This window comes from Anser anser, assembly GCF_964211835.1.
Source record: "Anser anser genome assembly, chromosome: Z".
NCBI lineage: Eukaryota > Metazoa > Chordata > Aves > Anseriformes > Anatidae > Anser > Anser anser.
In genome coordinates, this window is record NC_139723.1 from 86,946,381 (window position 1) to 86,959,351 (window position 12,971).

General features: G+C 44.3%; 1 protein-coding gene and 1 long non-coding RNA gene across 2 annotated transcripts in view; one reads left to right on the top strand and one right to left on the bottom strand.

Annotated features, from left to right (window-relative positions):
- The first annotated feature begins 3,844 nt into the window (after positions 1-3,844).
- LOC310889246 lies at positions 3,845-7,781 on the top strand. Its single transcript, XR_014576476.1, has 2 exons — positions 3,845-4,140; positions 6,928-7,781. It is a non-coding gene; the product is annotated as an uncharacterized lncRNA (long non-coding RNA).
- The window catches only part of LOC310889244 (methyl-CpG-binding domain protein 2), a 32,805-nt gene continuing 27,436 nt past the window's right edge, over positions 7,603-12,971 (bottom strand). The window contains exons 6-7 of the mRNA XM_083816432.1: positions 9,543-9,683; positions 7,603-8,087 (exon numbers count right to left, since the gene is read on the bottom strand). Coding sequence (XP_083672558.1) covers positions 9,554-9,683 — 130 coding nt within the window. The 3' untranslated portion in view covers positions 7,603-8,087; positions 9,543-9,553. The remainder of the gene's footprint in view (positions 8,088-9,542; positions 9,684-12,971) is intronic.

Genomic DNA, 12,971 nt, shown 5'->3' on the forward strand with positions numbered 1-12,971 from the left:
AGCCTGTGCTTGAAAAAAAGTAGTTGTTGAACCCCTGCCTCTCAGTTCCTGTTTCACCGAGAGATGAATAGCCCTGATCTTCCTCCTAGCGGTGGATTTCGAAAGCACAAATCCAGAGAGAGAAATTGGAGAAAAAAAAAAAAAAAAAAAACACAAAACGTTGGCGTGTCTTCAGGAAACTCAGTAGTTCAGCCCTTTGTATTTTCATTATGGTTCGAGAGAATTTAAGTGCTACAGCGAGCAGAGGGAGACTCCATCCCCACCAACACTGGCACAATTCCCTTTGAAACCAGCAGGGTATCCGAGCAGCACTGGGCAGCAAAAAGTGTTTCCCAAAGTCTCTTTTAATGCTGATAAAAACCGAATGACTCCGTTCCCCATGGTGAAGGGGGATTCGTTTCAGAGACAAATCAAAAGTAAAGGCTGCAAGCAAAAGAAAGCAAGCTGGTAAATACAAAGTAATGAAACGCCACGGATTAGGCAGCGTGGTCTGATGGTATATGGAAGAAGGGGAACACGCAAATTGGGAGTGACGATAGTGATAATGATATAGAAAAGTGTATTTAGATGTTCCAACGGGGAGTGAGGTAAGAAAAGAGAAACCTGGGCTATGCTTAGGGGTGAAGTTTCTCGTGGGTCTACGGGATTTTGAATAGTTGCTGGAAGAGTAGTAGATGTCACAGGGGTTAGGGTTGGGGTCCTTTAACAAGGCTGGAGGTAGCTCTAAAATGTAACAGAGGACTCAATCCTATGACGTAAGAAAGATGAGCCGACAGACTGCCAACTCAAAGGGCTTTCCATTACAAAAGAGTTGAATATTCAGCTGGACAACGTGCAAGATACTGTTGTAGGAGCAGCAGAATATCCATAGTCAAACCAGAAGAGAAAGGGACTGATCTTGTTCCCATTACAGGTGACACCTCTTTTTTTTTTTTTTTCCCCTCTTTTCTTTTTTCTTTTTAAACAGCAGAGACATGCCCAGCTCTTCAGTTAGACAATCACGTGTTTCTGCAAGAGAAACTTTTTTTCGTTATCCTTCTTTTCCTTTTATGAAACAGTAAAACTTCAGGAAAAGTTCTAAAGCACTTTGAAGTCTGTAACCTTATAAAGTTGTAAGGTTCTCCTGTCCCTAAGCTACACTGTAAAATAAGTCCACTGCACAAGCTCGTTTCATTTTTAATAATTCTATAGTTATTGCCCCATAACTTTCCTGGTCATGAACTCCAGGTATAAAATCGAGCAAGAAATCTGAGGGCTCATTAATAAAACGCTCTCACACAATTTCTTTGCAGTCACTAATTTAGGGGACGGATTCATCCCTCGGATGTATGCGGGCAGATGCCGCCAGCGAGTGGCTCTGTGGACATGGCAGCTGAGTTTAACCTCAGAAGACGCAAGGTGAGACGTAATTGTGGAAAAGTGTGCTCTCTGCTGTTAGTTTTAATAGGACAAAAGACAGCAGACGCATCACGCACACACAGAGGTCCATTCTTGAAAATGTACTGAAGGATAAAATCAGGCTGTGAATGCTGAAGGAATAAGACAGTGTCAGAAAAATAAATAAATAAATAAAAGTAACACTTTATGTAGCTTTAAATAGAGACGAGTCTATATGATCCAGTGCTGGAATTCAAACTGTCACGCAGAATTACAGTCTTTACCAAATCACGCGGTGAAAATAGTCGCAGGGACAAGAGTCCTGCAGATTTTTCAGCGCCTGACTTGTTTCGGGCCCGCGGGGGACGCGAAGCCCCTGCATCAGGACAGGGGGTGTCCGGCTGCAGAGGTGGCTGGGACCCACTGCCAGGGCACTGCCAGAGCACTTCTTCGGAGGCTCCGCAGTGGGTGACAATAAATCTGTGACATTCGAGATTTATTTTTGAAGTTCCATAAGCTTGCAACAGCTGAAAATGGAAGGGTTCAAGTCCTCTACTAAATTTTGAATTTTGGTTTTAAAAAACTGCCTACTAAAGACATCCCTGAAAGGCTTCCCGGGTTTTAATTGAAAAAATATTTTTTGCACATACATGAAGTGTCATTTTAAAAATCACATTTTATATTGTGGTATTACAAAAACTGCACTCACATTTATTGATTAAACCACTATAAAACCAATTATAGATTATAAAAATTCTACGGGATTTTTCCGTGCAAATAAATGATTCACATTAATCTGTGCTGGGAACAAAGAGTTTCCAATGGCATGAGCATAACTGTGAGTACTGAACAAACATCAGGTTCAGAGCAAAACATTTTATTATATTCATTACATCTTGCTTGAGACTCACAGAATGAGAGATATCAGAAATAGTTTTTTTTTCTTGGAAATGTAAAACCCCGACGCTCTTAAGTAATTGTAAATGTGGTGGTAAAAATTCTCCTCTCCCCAGAAACCTGTCCTGTTTCCTTTTCTATTTTTTTTCCTTATATTTTTCACGTTCTCATTTTAATCTTTTCATTGTAACACCATGCTTCTATTAAGGAAAAAAAAGAAAAAATAGAGTCGTGTTTGTCTTGTCCCTCCAAAATGCGGCTCTGTGGTGTCCAGCTGTCCCCGCGAGGCTCCGTGTGCTCTGCGCTCACCCGGGCACCACTCACGCTCCCAGTGCCATGCTGCTCTGGGAAATTTCCCAAAATAGATGTGTTGGAGTAATTGTTCCCTACGAGTTATTTTGGTATCTACCCCTGCGTGAACTCTCTCAATCTGAAATCATTAATTTTTTCCCCATCTGGAGGCGGATTGAGCTAAATTTGAAAAAATAATCATTGCAATCTGGAACAAATTTCCACAGGGGGCCTACACTGGAATAACTTTTTTGGAAATAATTAGTCTATTGCCGGTCTGTTGGCAAACTTCCCGGCGTAGCGAAGCCGTTGCAGGGTGCTGCTGAATTCGTTTGCAAAGCGCCGCGCAGCGCCGGGACCAAATGCGGATGGCGGTGCCCACGGGGAGCCCAGCGGCAGGGCTGGCAGCAGGAGCTGAGCTCACAGGTGGGTGCAAAGCCTGCTTTCAGGGCACCACTGTGCCCACCTGCAGCCCTAGGAAGCCCTAGGTAAGTCAGAAGACAAGTTGTAGGGCTTTTCTTTGCTTCCCGACCTTGCTCGGCACCCAGGAGTGCTTCATGTTCTCCAGCAGCTGCAGACGTAAGCTGCGTTAAGGATGAAAGTTATCAGTAGTGATTTTAATTGTAACAGCCAAATGCTGCTCCTTCTGGACCCCCACCACAGCAATGCCTCTATCAAATACTTAATAGATTATTTTTATTTCTCCTCTTCAGCAGAAAGCAGCGCGTGCCAGCAGCGCAGACGGGAAGGAGGCTGCTGGAGCTGGAGGGACCCTGCGTGGTGGCAAAGTGCCCGGGAGCAGAGACAGCACACCCAATTTCGTGTGAGATCCCAATCTCACCCGAAAGGTGGCATTTTGAGGAATGAGAGACCTCTACCCTCGTATTACTCGTTCAGAGGTGACAGTACGGGATGGAATATGACGCGGCACTCCACCTCCTCACTCCCAGCGGCGATTTCGGCATCGGGCCCATCAGGTGCTGAGCCAGCCTGCCACCTCTCCTTGCACAACCTCCAACAAGGTGCTTTGGCTGGAGGCCAACGAGGTTGCAAGCCTTCTCTCTATAAAACAGCTAAATTACCAGGAATGACAGATGTGGGCCACTGCAGTAATTTGAGGTGGATTAAGGGATGCTGGGAAGCAACAAGGCACCGTAAAACCAGTTCTTGCTAAACTGGCAACTCTTGACTTTTAACAGAAGCTGACAGAGTTTCAGGACTGAAATAAGTAGGATTGAGGGCCATGAAACTGCCAGAGATTTGGAATCCTTCGTGAAAATAGAGCGATGCTAAATTGCCTGCTGAACTGCTGATCTCTGGATTTGAGGATGCGAACCTGAGGGCCTTCCCTTCGATGGAAACCTTTGAGAAGAAGTCATTGTTGATGGGGAGAAACAGGGGCTCACTTTTTACTACAAATTTTCCCCAGAGACAAATATAATTATTCAGAGACTAAAATCTGTCCTGGGACAGGAATCGATACTTCTGTTTTAAGCTGCAGTCACAGGGAATGAGTACGTGCTAAAACCGTCTGTAAGGGCTTCCCGAGGCTCTGTCCTGGCTGTAGCTTCCCAGGTGAGTGCTCACACCCTTTGCTCTTACCTGGACTGATCTTTCCCCTCTGTCCTCAGAACGAAACTTTCCTGAATGCATTTTGCTACCTCATCAGGGAAGCAGCAGAGGAAACAGAATGGGAATCACTCCTCATTCAGCCTCATGCTAATGCAATTTCCCTTTTTGTTACTTTCCACCTTTCCGAGTTCAAATTCAGCTGCAGGAGCTCAGATTAACAAGTTTAAAATATCAGAAATATTTTAGGGGCAGCGTTCCCACTTCATAGGCCAGCACTTAGTGCCTCAGAAGAAAGCCATCAGTTTGCAGCCGAAGGTCAGACCCCGGAGGCAGACCTCTGACAGGCTTTCTGTCTGTGCCCCAAACAGAAAGGGGTGCTTTTAAACAGAAAAAAAGTCCCTGATGTTTATCAGGCAGGAGTCTTTAGCAAAATTTTAGGACAAACTGCCACCAGCTGAGGAGCTGAAAGCCACACGGGTACCGAAAAAGACCTGGCAGAGTGTTTCACATGCAGGTTTAGGGTGATCACTTCATGAATTTGGTTAGAACTGGACAAATGTCACCGGGTAGAGGAGAAATTTGGAAGCACTGCATCATTCACTTTGATATTTTTACCAAAATACCGAAGCCCTTGCTCGGGAGAGATTAACCTTTTAATTTGGCGTGCTTAAACTTTGCAAAGAGCAAACCCACCCGGGGGGGGAGACGCTTTGGGCTAGCGTGTTTCCTTTTCAAACAAGAAAAATCGGTTTTTGTGGTGAACGATGTCCCCTCGGAGCGGTGACATCCCGGGGGGGGGGGGGGGGGGCAGCGGGTACCTCAGCGCCGGCCCCGCCTGAGGGGAGCCCGCTCCCGCCGGGCCGCGGCCTCACAGGGCCGCAGGCGGCGCCGAGCCTGGAGCCGCAGCGGCCCCTGGGGGCGGCCTCGGGCCTCGGCACACACGTTCAAAGCGTTTCGATTCCCCTTTACTCAAGCACCCCGAGCTAAGCTGCCGGTGTCACCTTGGGAGTGGGGTTTTCATAAAGGCACCTTCAAATATTTGCCTCACAAAGCAATCCTCCATCGGGACTGGGGAGGAGCAGGAATCCATGCGGTGGATGAAGGGAACTGACGCATCCTTTAAGGAACTGTAGCAACTACCTAACGTGCACGTGTTGTAAATCATATTTATTACCAAAAAGTTCAGTATAAATCAGCAGGGGAACACGTCCTGCTGGAAAGAAAATAGGAGGGGAATATTGTGATCAAATGCCACCATTAGTGGCACTGATTTAATGGCAGCAGCTCGTCAAGAGAGACAAAAAGTTGTCTCTTGCTGCCCTACCTCATATAAACCCAAAGCTGAGCCCCTGTCCCAGACACCCGCAGCATGGGTTAGAAGAGCAAATCGTGGCATTTAAGCCTTCTTTTGGGGTGCTCTTGCTCTAAAGAAGCTGTGGCTGCAAGGAGAACGTAGAGGAAAAGAGGGGTTTGAAATTGTTGTCTGGTTCTGAAAGAGGCTGCCAGAACTGTTCGTGTGCACAGGTGTCCACAACGGACTGCGTTTCAGAGCCCTGAGTGCTGTGAACTTTCCGAGTTCTCCAAATAAGAATAAGTCCTTTAAACAGCAACTGAATCATTCCTGCTTTCTTGTTTTGACACCTGCTTTCACGTGAAGTGCTCTCAGTTTTACATACCAGCAGCTTATATCACTTGTCAAATCTATCTGTGACAGGATAAAGCTAAATTAAGAGCACTAAACCATCAGCCAAAATGATTAATAATCCACTTGTTTAAGGGCACAGGAGAAGGACGAGGACTGTCAGTGATAATCTCAAACTCACTTGAGCTAGGGCAAGGCACGAGATGGGAGAGCAGCAGACGGGTGCCCTAAGGGAAGAGGCAGACTCATTTCAGCTCGAAGGGCCGCCTGTGGAAGCAGGGAAGCTTTGCGTGGGTCTCCCCAGGCTTCAGAGCCAGAACCATGTCCTCTTCATGAGCGTGTGCGAGCTCTAGGCCAGCGCTGCCCTTCCCTCTCAGTGCTCTTACCGATTTCCAGACAGAAAGATACCATTAAAACCAGGAAGTCATTCCTCAAGGATCCCTCAGTGAATTTATATCCACCTTCTTAGTACTGAAATGCCACCTTACATGAAATATTGATGCCAGATGCCACTCTGACATGAAACATTTTAACTTGGAAGAGCCTCTAAAGCCACTTCTGTGTGGGTTTTATTGGACTTCAGCACGCGGTCACCTAAGTGTGATGTCCTGGTATTTTCATCCCTAAAATGAGACTGCATTGTACAGCTACACAGGAGAAGCCACTCACATCCTCATCCAGGAGCTTTTGATCAGTAATTACACAAAAACAACTCTGGAACTAGAACAGAGTACAAGCTATTTTTTAAGTCCAAATAATTATCTGTGGCAACGTGTATTTACTAGCCTTCACCACTGTTCTGCCTTCTGAGCTGTATCCCTCAAACCCTTACCTTGTGTTCTGAAACGTTACTAGGCTCTGCAGCACAGACAGATTTTCCCCCAGAAAAGCAATCTTTGTGAAATTCACCAAATAACAACCATTTGCTGGGAACATGGTTTCTTTCCAATTTCACCGAAGCTTGCTAGTAACAGGCTCCATTCTTCTTTTTCTTGAGGAGAGAGTTCGATTGTTCCCTGGTCTCCCGCCAGACTGGAGAAAGCCAGACCCATTAATTTCTTTTATTCTGCCCAATTATAAATGTGAAGGAAGCTCATTCGTAAAAGTGATGGTTTTTCATAAAACTGATGGTTTGTGTTGATTCCCAGCCCCCCAGGACAGGAGCACCTGCAGACGGGCTGGCTCTCTGCTTTCCCTCCTGCAAACCATGCTGTGCAGACAGAAGAGGGATGCTGGAGGTGATGGAAAACCTCACCCACTGCAGGCTGCGGAGCAGGACGATGTGTTACCAGCCCTGGAGAAGCAGCCTTTAACCTTGGAGCTACCGTGACCTGCCAGGCAATTCAGTCATCAAACCCCCAGGGAAGTTAAGCAGACCCACTCTGTTCCTGAGTCTGCAGGAACTGCGCAGACCCAACTCACTTCACAGAAGTCTCCGCAGTGCCGCGGGCCATCCCGGTGTCCTAACTGCTTTGTCTCAGCAGACAGAAACAACAGCGAGTTTCGGCACCTGCTGCATTCTGCACTGAAGGCACTTTCTTTGCAGTTTCACTTCGACCTCGGAGCAGAACTCTGTGAAGCCGTGCCGGCTACTTATTTTTAGCAGTCCTCTTTCTCAGGGGAAACGCAATTGTTCTTCAGCTCAACTGAAAAATCCACAACTGCCCCCAAGATCAGACAGCTTTCCCGAGGCAGTGCTCTGGGCAAAGACAGAACTTTTTGACACATGCCCTTCCCAGCCTACCCAGCACCTGGCCAAGCAAACCAAATATGAGCAGGGACTGTCTTCGCTTACCGTATCCACAACACAACAAGTTTTCAACTGATTGGAATATAATCTTTTATTTATCTTTACAGTGATGACGGAAGAATGTACAGGTGTTTTCACCCATAGGTATAAAAATCTGTTTATATACAGAGTCACAATAATCTTTAATTGGGAAATCACTCTGTTCTCCTGATCCATCCTTACTAAAAACCACAGGAAAAAAAAAAACAAAAACAAATATTTAATACAGGCAATATAATTCCAGTAGGTTTGCAACCTGGCATCAAAAGCTCAGCTTTAGATTAAGGGTAATGTTTGATACTTAAAAAAGGACTTTAAGTCATAGGACACAAAATAAAGTTGCTTTTCAAATAAGATATATACATCAAAAATAGGAGTCTAAAAAAGGCATTGGTTTTAATGCTATTAGAAAGCTATATAAATGTGCATGGGTCCGTTTCTTCTTATAACGAAAGACCGAAGGAAAAAGTGCCTCTGGCTTTTGGGAATTTCCTCCTGGGACAAGTCAGTTAAAAGTACCTGCAAGAGAGACAGAAATAATCCCTTTTGGAGAAGTAAAGGCTGACGGTTGCATCAATTAGAGTGACTTTGTTTGAACAGTTACAGCTGTGCTTTAGTTCCGTATTAAGAGCATGTTATAAATTGTTCCTAGTGAGTAATAAAAAAAATTACCACCACGTAAGTAGCTGCTCAGTTGTTAAGACTCCTGCTAGTGCCTAGTTATTTTTTTTTTTTTATTAAGCACAACCACAACATGACATGCTTTTAACATTCAACCTCTTTCACCACACACCCTCCTGCACGTTACCCAGACTCTGCAGTGTTTCGTTACAGCCTTAAACCACTTTCTGGATTCTCATTTTTAAAGATGGAATAATTAGTACATTAAAAGTTTCTTAGTATCAACAGATCAGACTGGAAAATTAGTCTGGGAATTATTAGGGAAAAATTATTAAGGAAAAGACACTCCTCTTTCAAGCTGCTTTACATTAACTAATCCACTTAAAAACCCTGTTCAAATCTATAATGAAAGTCATTAGGGCAGAAAGCAGGGATTTTATAGAATACAGACAACACACTGGCTAAGTACATGCAAATAGGCAAGGAGCTGATGAAAAATCAAGGTCTACTGATCCAACTGATTTCTACAGAGAACCGCAGCATCGGTGCAAAAATAACCACTTCTATGACTCCATTACGGAGTAATTATTTCACGCTAAATTAAGAAGCTCAAATTGACAATTTGAGTCTAAAATGGCAAAGGTTTGAAATTTCACACCTTAAATCAGTGTTCTTGCCTGACTTCCTTTAATGTTATCCATAATTAGACTTTTACAGGAGAAAAATTCAGGGATTAAGAGTTTGATAGTAAATATCTAGAACTTAATTAAAAGATTGTAGTAGCTTGGAAGGTTACTGGCCTGTTAACTGGACTAAACAACGCTGGCAAATACCTCTTGTACACAACGTAAAGAGCAAATTTCTCTTTATGTTGCGCTCATTCTATAAGTAATAAAAATGTGCATTAGAAACATGAATTAATGAATACGTGAATTCGTATTTGTAAGTATTATCCATTTAAAAATAAAGTTTCGGGAACTTGTTATGTAATTTAACTAAATTAAATTCTGAAGAACAGAAGGCGGCCAATTACTTTGATCGCTTTACCCCAGTTCTTCAGCATCTACTAAGCCCTAAAAGATTCACCTGCAATGGTTTCCAGAGACTGGGCTTTTACCCTAAAGGATGAAAGCCACTTTCTTCCTCCCCCAGTGACCCGCGTAGCATTAACGTGAGGATATTCATCTCTAAATATGCAAAACTGCCCCTGCTGATGTGGTGCACGTCAGCCAACAAATGTGCTGGGAGAACGTCGGGCCGCGTGATACGCTGCCGTCTACCTCATGACTGCCGAGTGATCGCCGGCGGATGAGATAGGGAAATCTGAGTGTGCCTCCTGGAGGCCTGACTCACCTGATTTCTTTTTATGCTTCATCTCCATTATCCATTTCTACCTCTATATCTTTTGTCGTATCAGCCGCCCGTGACAAAATGTCTGCCATTAGTGCTTCCTCCAGTTTTTTACGCACTTGTTGCACCCGCTCTTCTTGTTTTCTGAAAGGAGAGAAGGGAAGAAGGGGCAGAGATGTCAATCCTTCAAGTATAATACCAGCCTGGGAGCATGCTACGTGGATAAACAATGACTCAGGACTGTTTTTTTAACCCACATTGACTAGTTCTTTAATATATTACCTTCACGTTCAAGTATTATCTACTAGTCACTGATGCATTTTGGGCAGCAGCAACAAATGTTTGTTTCCCTGTTGAGCTATTTCAAGCATCTTACCTCAGATGTCTATGAAAATTTACGGCATTTTGAGTCAATAGTTAGTTTGGAAGGTAAAATGTAGCTTTCCTGTGTTACCTGAAAACAAGGAGTCCTCTTCTGAAGTTTTCCCAAGAGCACACAACTTTTGCAAAAGAACAATTTTTTTAAAACTCGAAAATACACCTGTTCTATCAAGCTACGCTTTCTAAAAATAAAAAATATGCTTAAAAATGACCAGAACTCATCAGAAACAGGCACAGTCAGCACAGGAAAACATTTGTCAGAGTGCCGCAAACACCCTGCAGCTATTTAGGATGGCAGGACAGATAGGAAGAACATCAAATCTTAGAAGAGCAGGAGTGATATCTAGCATGCTGCACAAGCCAGAAGCCTCTCAGGAGCACCAGCCTCTAAAGCTGTTCAGTCCTACAGCTGCAGCTACTGCCAGCACTCCCTGAGTACTTCGGAGGAGGCTGTCTGCTCAGAGATAGCAAAAGGAAGTCAAGAACAAACTAGCAGCTCGGTACAGAAATTGTTTTCTGTCTTCCAGCTGTTTCCTATCCTTGTTTTCTATCCTCCACAGACAGCTCGCTGTCTCCCAGAGCTGTTAACTTTCAGTGCCTTGACAGTGATATTTCAAACCCCTGGGCAAAGAACCGAACCAAAGATGCCTTATAACCTGTGTGACAAAGGAGAAATAAAACACAATAGCAACTTTAGTATTTGTTAATTGAATGAAAGCAATCCCGAGACCAAAAATAAGATGAAATATAATCAAAACAAAAAAAAAGTTTCCTTCTTACCACCTCAGACCTAATGTCAGTGGTATTTAACTCTCACGAGACACAGAAGCGACAGCCGATTTCCTGCATACTGGACCAGCTGCTGTTATTAAGGGCCCACGTTCCCTATTAACAGGGCACGTGGCCTCCTCCTGAGATTCTTCTTCCCCCTTGCAGGCCTTCCTCACCTCCCAAAGTCAGGTGAAGACAGCGCTTTCCCAAGTTACCTCATTTCCAACTTGTCAGCCAGCTATTTGATCTCCCTGGCAGCAATAACCATAAAACAGCTCGCAGCGCTTCCAGCCCTGAGTAGGCTGCTCTTCTAGCAAATAGGTTTAAGTATTAAAAACCCAGCTCTGTTTACACAAGCAGTATTACTTTTAAAGCGCAGGAGCCACCAAGAGCAAACACTTAAGAACCAACAGCAAAAAAAAAACGTGCTACTGAGAAGAAGTGCTCATCTTTAAGTAAAACACTAAGGCTCAGACTATCTGCGGTAAGCAGCTCCCCGGCCACATGCTCTTTTCAGCCTTCCTCCTGCCAAGACACAATCCTCATCCTACAGTAGTCGTGCTATTGTCTTCAAAAGCAAGCGAGCGGTAAAGCTACGCTCCTCCTAACACCGAAATTCATAAGCCCCTCATTCAAATTCCGACCGTATTTTCAGTGGAAAACTGCTTTATGCAACAGGACAGCGTATAATGTCGCATTCAGATGATTTCTTTAGTGCTCAGAATGATTTTCTTTGTCCGCACTGCTTGCGTACATCACTTCGTGGTGGGCGCTGAGAAGAATGCATGCTTTAAAGACACACGTGATTCGACATCGCTGCCTGCAATCAAACCGTGGTATTGTGCCAGCCTCCCTGATGATCTCTCCTCCTGCTTTGCTATGTCGTTAAACCTATCGAGGCTCCATTTGATTGAATTCCTTACGTGCTGGCACTGAAACACGTACTCCGTCACCAAAACAGAAAAAAATTGTAATAGGTCTAGTAAATAGCATTTAGCTGCGGAACACAAACCTGTCTTTACATTTTGGATTGGGGTCGGATTTGATGGGACAAAATGCACAGAACCAACCTGTTCCTGACTGAACACCAGTTCCTACTCCCTACGTACCAGGAGAGAGAACTCACCTTCTCCCCTGATCCTCCAGCACACTGAAGTGCAGTGTTTTTTTTGGAAAAAGTCTAATTAAGAACCATCACCATGTAAGTGCTTACAGTAACATGTACCCTATTTTTGGGTAAAACATCCTCCGGAGCTTTTCAGCAGCAGGTTTCCAGAAGTCTTCCACTAACCAGGATCTGAGATGCAGCGCTGAAAGGAGAATTACTCACTCAAATGTTGACAGCATTTGCCAGATTATATTAAATTCAGGTTTAGGGGCATCTGCTGCCTCCCCACACACACAACTTTCCAATACATCACTTCAGAAAGATCTTTTCTCCTCCCCTCTCAGCAGAAATTAACCACTGCTGACACAGCAAGTCTAAACAGCAATGACAGAAATTCTCGGCTGCCTAGTTTCCTGACGTGCTCCGTATTAAACTCATCATTAGAAATGGGGTCAGAAAGTTTACGTCATTGCTTAAAGGGGTTATTTAGGTTTTTACCTCTCTGCAACACAGAAGGGTGCGATCGTTACAAGTTTCTTATTCCTGAGGGAGAGTTCAGACTGTTACAGCATCCTCCCATTTCCTCCCTTCGGCACTTTATAGTTCTCGTGGCTTTGGTCTGCCGCACAAAGTAAGATTTGTGCAGGGCATCGAGGAATATTGTGAGGTACCAAGCTCCAGCTGACTAGCCTGGATCAAGGTTCACATAGCTGAAGAAGATGACGTACTTAGCTCCAAGCTAAGCCAACTTGGAGAGCCCTAAATTTGAATTGCTCTCCATTCCCGTCTGATGTTAAATGCCACTTGGCTTTTGGACAGATTAACAGGTAATTTTTCTTACCCACGACTGTGCAGAGCGTGACGCTGCCAGACATACTTCATTTATTGCTATGCTCTGGTGAATTTAGCAGGTTATGGCTGCTTACAGGAAAAAGCAGAAGTCCTATTAACATGCAATTTCAAAAGGCCATTTGTCAAGATGTCTGAGAAATCTCAGGAACGAAAGCTACTGGGTGACACCACTCATTCAGCAGAGAACCTAGACTGAGCAAGAGAAAAGGCTCTTGAAAACCAAAAGGTAGGATTTTCAGAAACTAGAAAAGCAATCCCTCTGTTTCTTTCAGAAGATACCATTCCCCAGTCCACCCCAAAAGAAGAGAACTAGTTAAAGC